The sequence below is a fragment of the Marmota monax genome, unplaced genomic scaffold (genome assembly GCF_021218885.2).
Source record: "Marmota monax isolate L192 unplaced genomic scaffold, Marmota_monax_Labrador192_F-V1.1 WCK01_AAM20220418_F8-fsc00251, whole genome shotgun sequence".
Taxonomy (NCBI): Eukaryota; Metazoa; Chordata; class Mammalia; order Rodentia; family Sciuridae; genus Marmota; species Marmota monax.
In genome coordinates, this window is record NW_026694546.1 from 1,615,923 (window position 1) to 1,629,305 (window position 13,383).

General features: G+C 38.7%; 1 protein-coding gene across 1 annotated transcript in view; it reads right to left on the bottom strand.

Moving 5' to 3' along the window:
- Nucleotides 1-7,715: 7,715 nt before the first annotated feature.
- Tekt3 (tektin 3) overlaps nucleotides 7,716-13,383 on the bottom strand; it is a 37,765-nt gene continuing 32,097 nt past the window's right edge. Inside the window, exon 8 of the mRNA XM_046420704.2 lies at nucleotides 7,716-9,222. Within this exon, the coding sequence (XP_046276660.1) occupies nucleotides 9,006-9,222 (217 nt within the window). The 3' untranslated portion in view covers nucleotides 7,716-9,005. The remainder of the gene's footprint in view (nucleotides 9,223-13,383) is intronic.

Consider the following 13,383-nt stretch of genomic DNA (forward strand, 5'->3'; position numbering starts at 1 on the left):
TGTCCCCAGCGCCTCTGAGTCACCTTCTAGATCTTAGAAATAGGAGCCCCTAGGCTGCAAAACCTTACCACCTTTGAAACCCTCATTCCTACTTCCTAAGTAGTTTCCACTGAAAGTTAATTAAAAGCTTCTCTAGCTTTCTGCTGCCAGCTGCATAAAGTCTAAATGTCTTAACCTGGCACACAGGACCACCAGAGTCAATGCATAGACTCTATTTGCATCATCTGTGTCTACGGAGACTCTAATACTCAAATCACTAGGATCTGGATTCCAATCTGGACTTGATTTCCCAGCAGCTGTGGGTATTGAGTAAGTTACTTAGCTTCATTCTCACCAAACACGTGGGGTGGCAGAAGTGGTATTTGCCACATGGAACCTCGGTATGTCAAGTGCTAAATGCCCTCCAGTGATCAAGAGCCTTGCTTGTCAAGCACAGGGGCAGAGCATGGTTCATGTGAAACACCAGCAGTAATGGCACCTCTGGACTGCAGAAGGTGAACAGAGGATGCTCCCTACTTTTCTTGGGTTCTTGAAGTTTAACACAGGGACTTTCCCTTATCCTTGGCTCTTGGAGTTTGACAAATTGATTCTTCTTTTATTGCTTTCCCATCTTTGACCCAAGGAAGCCATTTTATTTCTTAGAGTCACCCAAAGATTTACTATATTTAAAGAGCCTTCTATAAAACTTTTAAAATAAGTGGTTTCATGAGACCATCCTTTTAGAGTAAGGAGAAAGACCACTGAGAGCCAGCAGATCTGGGTTTATATAGGTTTCACCCTATTCTGATTCCATGACATTGAACAATTCCACACCTTTGCTGAGTTTAAGTGTTCTAAATTTTCATGTGGACCTCTGGTTAGTTTCAAGACCTACTTGTGATTGATAGCTACCATTTTGGACAGAGAAGATACAGAACATTTCCATCATTGTAGAATATTCTATGGGGCTGTACTGAGAGAACAAAACACCATAAGAAGGGTGGTGTGGCTGCCAACAATGACATAAAATAGTATTTATGGGAAATGCTTTGAACAAAAGCTTCACAGACAACAGAAATATGACTGCACTAAGTGGAGGAGACAGCCAAGCATCTCTGGGATGTACTCCAGTTGTCTATGAAATTAGATTAGTGGAGATTCAGACAAATAACTGAAAAATCTCACCCTAATCATCTGGTTCATCGAATGATAGGAAGGAAGAGGGAAATGTTACCGTAGAAAAGTAGCTTTCATTTACTCAGGGGCCCCTAATATTAAATCAAAGATATGAGGCATTTCCAAAAGATATTTTATGGCTTCCAATGGGAAGTGGTAGCTTTCAGATTTTTAAGTTTCTTAATCAACTTGAGAAATTGAACCTTGCATTGAAAAGGCAAAGGAGCCCTGGGTGGTATTTAGCTCAGAGAAAAGATTGAGGAAACGTATAACAAACTCTAGTTTATCCCAACCAGGATACTTTATTATATGAATGTTTCCGCCATCAATTCCCCAGGATCTTCTTTCATATATTTCTATCATGTGAAACTTTTAAAATAAGCTCTTCGGATTTGACATTGACAGATAATACTCTAATTTCATTGAGGGCAATAACTTTGTCCATCTTTCCATTTTTCACATCTCAACTGGGGTGGTCCTTTAGGAATTGAGATTTATGTCACTCCTTACCTTGAAACCCTCCAATGGTTACAAATTATATTTGGGATTAAGATGAAATTTCCATATCCAGGACTGGCTACATAATTTGGGGGACCCAATGTACAATGGAAATGCAGACTCTGAACCTTGTTGCATTGAGCATGAGCTTTTGAGTGGAACAATTTCTGATTCAAACTATAACAACAGGTCTCATGATACAGGATCCACCTGTATCTAACTCCAATATACAGGTACTCGAATTTTTCATCTTTTAAGATGTTTTCTCTCTTCTTAGAACACCTTTGGTGGCTCTCTCATTGCCACCACATTGCATATGGATTTTTTTATTTTTCAGCTGATTGTTTAAATGTCACAACTTCAAGGAAGCCTTCCAAGGCCCAATCTACTTTCTCCTAATTAACTTAGTTCTCCGTGTGATTATTTGACTAACATTGATCTGATCCACTGATGGTATGCTCCATGAGGAGAGACCTTTTTCATCTGTTCATCATATTATCTCCAGCACCTACTATAACACTAGCATAAAGAAGGCACTCACTCAATAACAACATATTTCTCAAGTGAATAAATACATGGATGAATTGACATTTTCCACATAACATATCTTCAGAGAACTGAGTAGTGGGAATGGGAAGAAGATTGCCCTGAAAGAGAGCAGGCAAAGTCCAGTTCTCCATTCAGTTCCACTCAAGACAGCTGGCTCAACCAGCCAGGGAACAGGGAGTCAGCCCAAGGTGTGGATACTTATTGTTTATCATCCTGCCATCCCTGTGGGGGTCTCAGTGCATTCTCACTTGCCACTGGATCTGACTAGCTTATATATTGTTTAGGAATCTTTATTGATGAGCATGTTTCTGAAAGTTCTATGGGTTTTAAACCTCTGCTTTGAAGATCATAGCAATAGCTTCCAAAAGGACAAAAAATGAAAACAGTCTTTAGAGCTAAAAGCATGAGCATGTCTCACCAAACCAATAAAAGCAATTAACTCTCAGAAGAGAGGGGCTCTACAGGGGGACAGTCGTCTTAGAACCTGACTTGTCTGATGTTTCACCATTTATATTTCTTACTTTCTTGCTCCTATTAAAGTAAAACTTAAAAAGGTTTTCACTTTTCTTACAATTGTACAGCTTTCTTATTCTAGAAAATTAGAAATCAAAAAGAGCACAAAGAAAAAATAATAACATGCCACCATCCGAAGACAACCATTTTAAGATTCTGATTAGCTTCTGCTAGCCTATTTCCTTTGAGTATGTATTCCCAACGATATATAAAACTTTGCATCATCTTCACATGACTATTATAGAAGGTATTTTATCTTTAAACATTATTCATAAAGATAATTGTAATAGGAGCTGGGGTTGTGGCTCAGTGGAAGAGTGCTCACCTCTCACATGCCAGGCGCTGGGTTCGATCCTCAGCACCACATAAAAATAAATAAATAAAATAAAGGTATTGTGCCCAACTACAACTAAAAAATAAATATTAAAAAAAGATAATTGTAACATAAGATTTTATCCTATTACGTAAGTTACTGTTTCATCATTTTCAAAAGATAACATGTTTCTGTTAAAAATAATTTTCAGTAATATTAAGATATAAAATGTAAGTCTTTTGCTCCATTATCTTGGCCCTCCAAAGTTAAAACTTAAATCCTTAAAAACTAGTATGTTCTAAACCAAATATGTGTGTGTGTGTGTGTGTTTTAAAACAAACACCTGACTTGATGATAACAGTACATAATTTGCTCTCCTGAGCATTTTATCATTTGACTGATTTTGTGGACTAATTTCATTCTTTAGCTGTTTCAGTCTCTTTGTGGAGCCGGAGTGTTTCAGTAACACTGGGTCTGGTATTCAAATTTTTATTTGATAATTATTCGTCTCCAAATTACATTCTAACCATGAAGCCAGTCTTCTGTAAAATCATCCAAAGCAAAAGAATCACAAGATTCGTGCCATCTTGTCCTTCAATGTCACCAGTCTGGGGTTTGCACAAAGCCCTTCAATTGCCACAAAAAAAGCCCATGCCTCATCTCACTCTTCCTCTCCCTACTGTCCTATTCCATCTCAAAGTTTGTATTAAAGGATTTCAAGCTTTTTTGCTTTTTATAAACAGAATTAAACTATACTAGAATACTGCTTGTGTAGACATGGATTATATTGTACAATGGTCATATTTCTTGATTTCCAACAACCATATACTTTTAAAGTCATTTTTATAGATCTTATTTTCCCCTGAATGATACAATTCCCCATTTTCTCCTGGAATGTTATATGGGTACAGCTAATTAAGATTGCATCACGTGAACTTTTCCATTTGATACATTCAGGCATTTCAGGCCTCAGTTTATCTCAAGTCCAATGCGGCCATCAATGCTACAATTTAAAGTACAAATATAATAAATCTAAGCTCCAAAACTAAACCAGGGCTCCTTGGCCCGGCTGTTCTATTTATGAAGTTGTGTGGGAAAAAAAATATGCATATGAAGTTACCACTGTAGTATTTCGGTCTTGCCCTCAGTCATCTTCCCAAGCCAGAGCCTTCTGACTCTTAGTAGGGATTCAATAACTTCAATAGCAGGATACAGATATTCCATCACACAGAGACACATTCCTGGTGATAATTGGCCAGAGAAGAATGGTGGATACCATTCGTCTGAGAACATGCCCTTCAGTTTATTCTAGGTCTCCTCTTCACTCCCCCAACACTCTCTGATGTTCCCCAGTTTAGCGGCTAAATATCACCTGCCACTTGTCTTCATGATAATACTATTATTGTTGTTTTATTATAGTAGAGTTATACTAGGAACGTCAGTCTTCTGGTTGGACCTCTCAGCATTTGAGTTTGCCATCCCAGATATACAGCCTTTCAGAGAATTGACACTCAATTGCCTTGGGTTGTTTTGGCTCTCAGATTTGGAAACATCTAAAGCTCTGGCTCACTTGTTCTATGCTTGGAACACCTCCACTAGTCCTATTTTCTAAATAAGTGCAAAAGATCTAGTCTTAGCCTGCTATTTCTAAGCAATGCATTGGGCACATGCTCAATTGCTTGGCCAACACTACAGCTTGCCTTCTGAGAAAGGACAGAGTCTGAAATTCACAGTGGAAAATGACCAACCACTAGATAGTTCTTGCCCTCATCAATTTCTTATGGCTGACGTATTAGTTAGGATAGGCCAGATTAGGATGCAGTAACAAATAAGCCAAAAATATCAGTGGCTTAAAAAATACAGATATATTTCTTACCTGTGTTACATGGCCACAGTGTGCAATCAGGTGAATTCTGCTGATTGTGCTCACTCAAAAATATCTCAAAATTCTCTGGTTTGTCATGTAAAAAGAAATAAAGTATTAGAGAGTCTCACATTGGCAATTAAATACATAAGCCTTAAATGACTCATATCTCTTCCACTCAATCACATGGAGCTACTCATCCACCAGAGACCAGGGAGGTGTCCCCTCAGAAGCTCATATGTGATGTGTGAGACAATGCAAGAATATTCAGAAGAGAAATGATCGGATTATAACAGGTTTAATCTAATCAGTGGGTTCATCCACTGATATAGATTAACAGGTTGGTAACTGTAGGCAGGTAGAGGGTGGCTGGAAGAAGTAGGTCACTGGAAAGCTAAAATAATAGGGTTCAGGAAATACTATTGGTGCACTATGCATGCAATGCTGGTCTTGGCAATGGGAACCAATGGTGCATTCAGCCCTCCTGGGAACAGTGCAAGAGCCAAGGCCAGAAAGAAGCTGCAAGGAAAGACATGAGGTACAAAGACAAGAAGCAGCTCTACCCCACCCACCACCACCACCACCACCATGTGCTCTGTACACAAAGGGTAAAACAAAAATTATAACCTAAAACTAGACTCCATGGTTCAGCTATTTACAGCATGAACTCAGGAGGCAAAAGGGCCAGGTGAGAGGTGTTTATGACAACACTCTCCAGAGACATAAATGGAAATTACTAAAATTATAGGTAGCTTGGCTATTTAGGGGCAATTACACACATTTCTAAATCTGAATGATGCTTGGGTAAGTGGAAGCCTTGGACATTCCAGCAACCCCTTCTGAGGCCACATAATATTAAAGATAGTTTGGGCCTAAGTAGATTAAGCCAGATCATGTGCAGATATTTGTTGTCCTGAGATTCTTAAATATGATCACATTCTCTAAGTCTTGGCTGCTTGTGAACTTCAGTGTTGGAATAAGTGCCCTCACAAAGCAGCAGCAAATGTTTTAAGCTGGAAACCAAATGTTTATTTGCAGAATTTAGCCTTGCCCACAGTTTACCAAAATAACAAGAAAACTAGACTTTTTTTTTCTATGTCTGCACTGCATACTTCTTCCCATCACAGTCTTGTAATGCCAGGAATATGGACTTAAGTAAAAAGACCATGTGAGCATGTATTGCTCAAAAAAACTTAAAAATAATGCCATTCATAGAAAAGATCAGGAAGATTTTCTCCAAGCACAAGACGTATGAGATATGTGGAATTCATATTTTTGAAAACCCATACCATTGTGACTGCTAACATTTGATTACTCTAATTGGTCAACTTTTCTGTGGCATCCATATATCTTTCTTTCCATTAGAAGCAAAGGGAGAATTACAAAACCTACAATTTAATTGCCAAAATGATATACTCAGCCAACAAAAATAGACCCGGTGCCCGTTTATCATCCGTATGTCAGCTCTTCTGACATTTTAAGGTGTCTTGTGAAATTGACTAACCAAGGTCTTAAAGCACTTTTAAGGAACAGAGAAGGGAGAAGGAGAGAGAGGAAAAGAGAGAAGGGAGAAGAGGAGGAGGACCAGGTGGAGGAAAGCAGAGACTCATCAAGAGGCAGAGGACAGGGAAGAGAAGGAGAAAATGGAGTTTGGAATTAATGGTTAAGGCAGAGCAAGAAAAATGCAGGCATACAGAGAGAAATGCTAATAGGATGGGGGCAGCAGGGAGGGGCACAGGAGTAGTGAGAAATATGTAGAAAAGAGAGAAAACCTCTGCCTTCTACAGTCACATCTTCCCATTTCACAATTTCCAGAGCTAAAGGATTCAAAGTTAGTATACAGCCCACACTACCCCCCCCCCCCCAGGGATTCCAGACAGATAAGTGGAATTTAAGGAATTGTAAAACAATTAGAAGTACATACTCTTGGAATGAGAAAGTGCTTTCTGAGCAGAACCCCAAAGGTATAAATTATACAGAATACATTTATATGTTTTTGCTTCTGTATTTAAACACACATACACTCAAAATGTAAAGGCAAGAGACAAAGAATATAGAACAAAAATATGATGTTGACAGTTTGGCAACTCTTAAAAAGTGGAAAAAAAGCCTTAAAATACATTTTTATAAAAGTTAAAAAATAAGGTTAAATGATCAAAAATGTTGTTGTTGCTATAACTGAATATCATAACATGGAGAATTTTTAAAAAAAAATCATTAATCTATGAGTGGATTGATCATTTCTGAAGACAAAGCCCTCAAGACCCAATCTCTCCCCAAAGGCCTCACTTGAACATACCATTAACATATGTCTTTGGGGATTAAGTCTCCAGTATATGAATCCTGAGGGACATACTCGAACCATAGCAAAAGTTATTTTCAAAAATAATCTTTGACATACTGTAGAGTCTTCTGGAATGCAAGCAGTTTCTCCATTTTTTTTATCCCAACTAGGATCAACTCCTTTTTGTCATCCTGGGTCCCTTAGCACCCTGCATGTAAAGATGTCCCAAATCCTGTCTACCTGTTATGTTTTGTATGTCTCCTTTGTCCATTACCATTTCTCCATTTCAAACTTTCAATGCTTTGTGATGTCTAGAAGAGAAGCAGGTGGGAGACTTTCAACTCCAGTTTAACAAACTGGAGAGCTGACAGGTGTCTCTAGGCAGGAAAATGTCAGCTCCCCAGTTCATTAACCTGGAGTTGAAAGTCTCCCACCCCCTTCTCTTCTAGGCATCACACTATTTTATTTCTTTATGTATACCCTACATTATAAATCACACACACACACACACACACACACACACACACACACAAAACTGTTCTACTTACATACTCTGTTTTCTACCTATGCTTTTGCTCAAATTACCCCAATTACCTCATACCCAAAGACCTTTCCACTTCTATGTGTCCTTTAAGGCAGAGCTCAAAATGAAACCTGTTTTTGGATGCTAGTCAACTTTTGATCACTGTAACAAAGTACCCGAGATAATTTACTTATAAAAAGAAAAGGTTTATTTTGGTCACAGTTTTGGAGGTTCTAGGCCAAGATCTGTTGATTCATTGCTTTGGGTCTCTGGGGTTCTAGGAGGCAATGGTAAAGAGAAGTGGAACAAAAACAAAACCCTGCATACCTCTTGGCCACAAAAGAATAAAGAGGAAGAGGTTGGTCTACAATCACCTTCAAGGGCAGCTCACAGCCTTATAGTCTATGGACCTCCCACTAGGCTCTACCTCCTCCAGATCCCCCCCGCAATAGAACTACAGGAGAGACCCAGCCTTTACACAAGGGCCTTTGAAGTACATTCAACTTCCAAACTACAGCATTGTGATTCCTGATCTGAGTGGCTCACAGAAAATGCAGTCCTGCTTTCCAGCCCATTTATGCTACACCCAGAGTAAGTGTTATGGTTTAGACATGAGATGTCCCTCCAAAGCTCATGTGTAAGACAACAAGAAACATTTCAGAGGTCGAACTGATTGAGAGCCCTAACCTAATCTCCTGCATTAATCCACTTGAATGGATTAAGTGGTGGTGACTATAGGCAGTAGGGTGTGGCTGGAGGACATAGGTCTACTGGGTATGTGCCTTTGGGGTCTACATTGTGTCCCTGGTGAGTGGAGCTCTACCTCTGCCTCCTGGGGTCGTGTCCTGGGCTACTTCCCTCCACCACACTCTTCCACCATGATGTTTTGCCTCACAGTGGTCCCAGTACAATGGCGCCAGTCATCTGTGGACTGAGACCGCTGAAACTGTGAGCACAAAATTAACTTTTCCCCTGCTCTAAAATTGTGGGTTTTTTTTTTCAAGTCTTGTGTCACAGCCACAAAAAAGCTAACTGAAAGAATAAGAATCCAACAAGTATTCTTGCCTAACTTCTCCATTAATTGGTTGCATTTCTTTATCTATTCCTTATAACCCAGAAGCCTAGAAGATAGCAGAAAATAAGTTTTTAGACACGTACAAAAATCTTTCCGAGACAAGAGATGGGTATATTTCTATCAATACAATGCTTTAATATGTGAATATATATTAGCACTCAGTTAAACGCTGAGTCAGGGCCCTGGTTCTCCTTTTGCTTAGGAGTATCAAAACCACTGTTGGCAGGGTCCCTAACAGTAGCCCACCAGTCGGAGGGTGGTGGGGAAGCTCTTGCGCATGCCCATGCATTTTTCCTGGTCAATGTACAGGGTATTGGCTTTGACAGCCAGGTCATGCTCCAGGGTAGCTTTGGTGTGGACCAGGAACTGCAGGGTGTCCTCGGCTTCCCTCAGACGCTGCTGCAGGGTCTGGATGGTGTCATCGACCTCATAGACCTCATTCACAAGGCTGCAGGAGGGAAGAAGCATGGTTAGATTTGCAGGTACCGCACTCCTAAGGCTTGATTTTAGCTAAATTAAGGGCGTGTGCGGTGACTGAATTCCTATCAGAGATGTGTCTGCCATGCTGCAAGACACATGGAATCCCTCCCAGCTCGTGGACTACTCCAATGTCAGCACAACTTTACATAGCAAAGAAAGCAATGTTTGTGCACGGTTCTAGTATCATATAAGGGTTGCTCCTATTAACTATGCCCCATAATCGAAAAGGTGAAATGAAATCTACATACACACACACACATACATACATACACACTTTATATATACACATAAATGTATACTAGCTATTATATTTCAAGAGGAGGGTGACTTCTAAACATTTGATTTTTTTTAAAATAGTATAACTGGAGAAAATGAAAGCTAGATTTTTTTGACATTTATTTTGGCATTGAAAGTTATCTTTATAGTTGAGAGCAGAGGGACATCCAACTATTTTTAGTGGCTAGAATTCTACCCAATATGCTAACATATCCCAATACAGGGGCAGTTAATGGGGCACTCCTCAAATTTTAATGTCCATCCTCCCAGCAACATCCCAAAGGAATGCCACTAGGTCCAGAGTAAACACATTTATATTGGTCAAAAACTTAATACAAGCTGGGTGTGGTGGCACACACTTGGAATCCCAGTAGCCCTAGATGCTGAGGCAGGAGAATTGCAAGTTCAAAGCCATCCTTAGAAACTTAGCCAAGTCCTCAGTAACTTAGCGAGAACCTGTCTCAAAATAAAAACAATAAAAAATTAGGAAGGGTTGGGAATGTTGCTCAATGGTTAAGCAGTCCTGGGTTAAATCTCCAGCACACACACACACACACACACACACACACACACACAAATCAATACATCATGAAAATGATACTGTATGAAATCAGCTACAAAAACCGTGAAACAGTTGCAGGTCTAATTGTGTTCCAATGATGAAAAACATCATTATTTTTCATTAAATAGAAAGGAAAAATGCTATGATTTCACGGAACGTCTGGTATCTCTTCAAATTATTTTAATCAACATTGTTTTAGTTTTCATTTCTTTGTATTATTAGTAGATTTTACCTAAATGTCCATTACCCATTTTCCATTTCTTCTGTTAATTGTCTCTCCCTGTCTTCTGCTCATTTTTCAATTGGGATGTTTCTATTTAGCTTAGTTATTTGCATAATGCTCTGTAAATATATTAGGCATGTTGATTTTTTTTAACTGTTATGCTTGTGGAAAATGTTTCCCTAATTTGCCTTTTGACTTCATATATTTTTTGTTATGCATAAGATTTCAATTTTTAGTAAGCCAAATATTTCCCTCTTTTCCTTTGGAATTTCTTCTGTTGTAATTATATTTAGAAAGTCTTTCTCTTCCCAAAGAGCAATTAAACTAGGGCTCCCTTTATGCCCCAATAATATCCCAATGATGTGATCATATGACCCCTTAAAGAATTGGGATAGGTTATAAAAAGAAAAAAAGAAAATAACAGCTTATTTATTGACTATTTCACCACATGTATATTTATCCTAAGTGCTCTACATAATAAGAAAATTTAACATTTATAAAAACACTAAGAATTAGATACTATGATTTTTCTCCATTTTACAGATGACAAATCTGAGGTACCAGGAATTTAGGTAACTCTTTTAGTTTTGTATGGAACTCCCGATGAGCTTCTTTTAATTACTGCTCCTCTGACTCTAAACTGTTAAAAATGATACTCCAAGTATGATCCATCCTTCATAGCTTCATATTCTGTATCCAGTGAATTCAACCAACCCCAGATCAAAAATATTCAGAGGAAAAAATTGCATGTGTATTGAACACGAACAGATTTTTTCCCTTGTCATGATTCTCTAAGCAATACAGGATAACAACTATTTACACCATACTAGGTATTTATAAATAATCTAAAGATGAATGACAATATACAGGAAGATAGGCTTAGGTCATAAATAAATACTGCATCATTTTATATAAGGGACTTGACCATCTATGGATTTTGGTAACTGAGGGGGAGTTCTGGAATCCATCTCCCATGGATATGGAGAGATGGCTGTACATCACATTTTAACCAGTGATGCAAACCTACAATTGTCTTTATTTTGAGAGCTCATTTATTTGCAGATTGACATGAAGTTAAAAATACAAAAAGGACAATGACTATGAACAAATAGGGATGACGATGTCCCTAGAAATAGAAAAAGATTTTGTGATGTCAGAAAAACATCCAGAACACGTGAAAATCTTTATACCAAAGCAACTGTGTGGCTTCACAGAGATTTGCAACTGCAATAGGAATGTTCAGAGATGGTCGAAGCCAGCTTCTTTGTTTTACAGATGAGGAAATTGAGCCTGGAGGATTGATGAACTGCCCTCTCCTCAAATATACAGCCCACATGTGTTTATAAACCAGGCCAGGTTATTCAGGAAGCTGAGAAGGAAACGTGGAGCCTCAGTGGCTATACTAAGGACCGGGTACCATTTCCTGCCCCCCCCCACCCTCTCAGCTCCTTGCAATTAAAGAGAAGAAGCAGAGAACCAGGAAGTTGTCATCTGTGGGCATTGGACTCCTTGGAGGATGACTCCTCTCATCATTCCTTTCTATTAGTAATTCTCACAGGATGCCCAATTGAACTTGAATTTCAGACAAATGAGTAATTTTTTTGGTGCAAGTATATTTTTCAATTGTGGTAAAATATACATAACATAAAATTTACTACGTTAACCATTTAAGAGTCTACAGTTCAATGCACTAAATACATTCATATTTTTGTGTTACCATCACCATTATCCACCAAAAAACTCCTTTTATCTAGCAAAAATGAAACTCAATTCCCCTTCCTTCTTCCCCAAGGCCCTGGTAACCACCATTCTACTTTTGGTCTCCATGCATTTAACTACACATGGCACCTCATGTAAGTGGAAGTATAAAGTATTTATCCCTTTGTGACTGGTTTACTACACCGAGCAGAACATCCTCAAGGTTTATTCTAGTTGTACCACATGTCAGTCACTTCTTTTTTTATTGATGAAAAAATTTAGTACAAGCATTTCCACTTAGCCTTAAGTGGTTTTAATATAAATATTGCATGCAATAATTGGGGTACTTTTATGCAAAAATATTCTTTGATTATCCAAAATTCAGATTTAACTTGCTGTCCTGTGTTTTAATTTGCAAAATCTGGCAACTCTGCCCAAAGGACAGTTTGTTATCTGGCACAAAGTGGGCTTGTCTCAAAGAATATTAAGATGCTAATCAGAGCAAGAATTCTTGTATTTAAAAAAAAAATCCTTTTGCTTCTCTTTTCCCAAAGGACAAATTGTGAATGTTTTCAAGGAGATACACCAAACCATCATAGCTGTTGTTTAGGTTGGAGCTCATAGGTTTGCAAAAAGTACAATTGAGTGAAGGGCCAACTTCCATGTCTTGGGTGAAGGAGGTAGGCTTGAAAGGTAGGGAGCTCCCCAAAGCTCCAAGTCCATAAAATTGAACAAGGGAAGACAAGAGCCAATGGGAAAGAAGGCCAAATGGAAGAAGCAAAGGTAGGAAGAATCTGGAGATGTCCATTACTGAGGTAACTGCATCTAGCCTCAGAGGGTAAGGGCACTTGTAAAAGGCCCCATGTCAGCTCCCATAAGGAAAAAAAAAAAAAAGAAAAGCAGGCAGTGGAAATATCCACCCCATGATCTCCTTTCATCTGACAAACTGTACTGTTTTCTCCATCCCAGTGGAGAAGGCAAGAAACTAAAACTAAGTGCCCAAGTTTCATTGGGTCTGGGGATGAACACAAGATCTGAGAACTCAGCTGAAAGCATATTTTTTTTAAAAAAAAATATTTATTTATTTATTTATTTTAGTTCTCGGCGGACACAACATCTTTGTTTGTATGTGGTGCTGAGGATCGAACCCGGGCCGCACGCATGCCAGGTGAGCGCGCTACCGCTTGAGCCACATCCCCAGCCCGCATATTTTTGTTGTTGCTGTTTAGAGCAAGTTAAATTAAAATGAAAGCCTTTTTTTTTTTTTTTTTACCAAAGATCCCAAGGTATAAAATATCTCTAGCAAAGAAAAAGAGCTTTGGAGAGTCTGCTGCGGATGGCTGGGGAATGGGATTTATGATGGTGGTTTG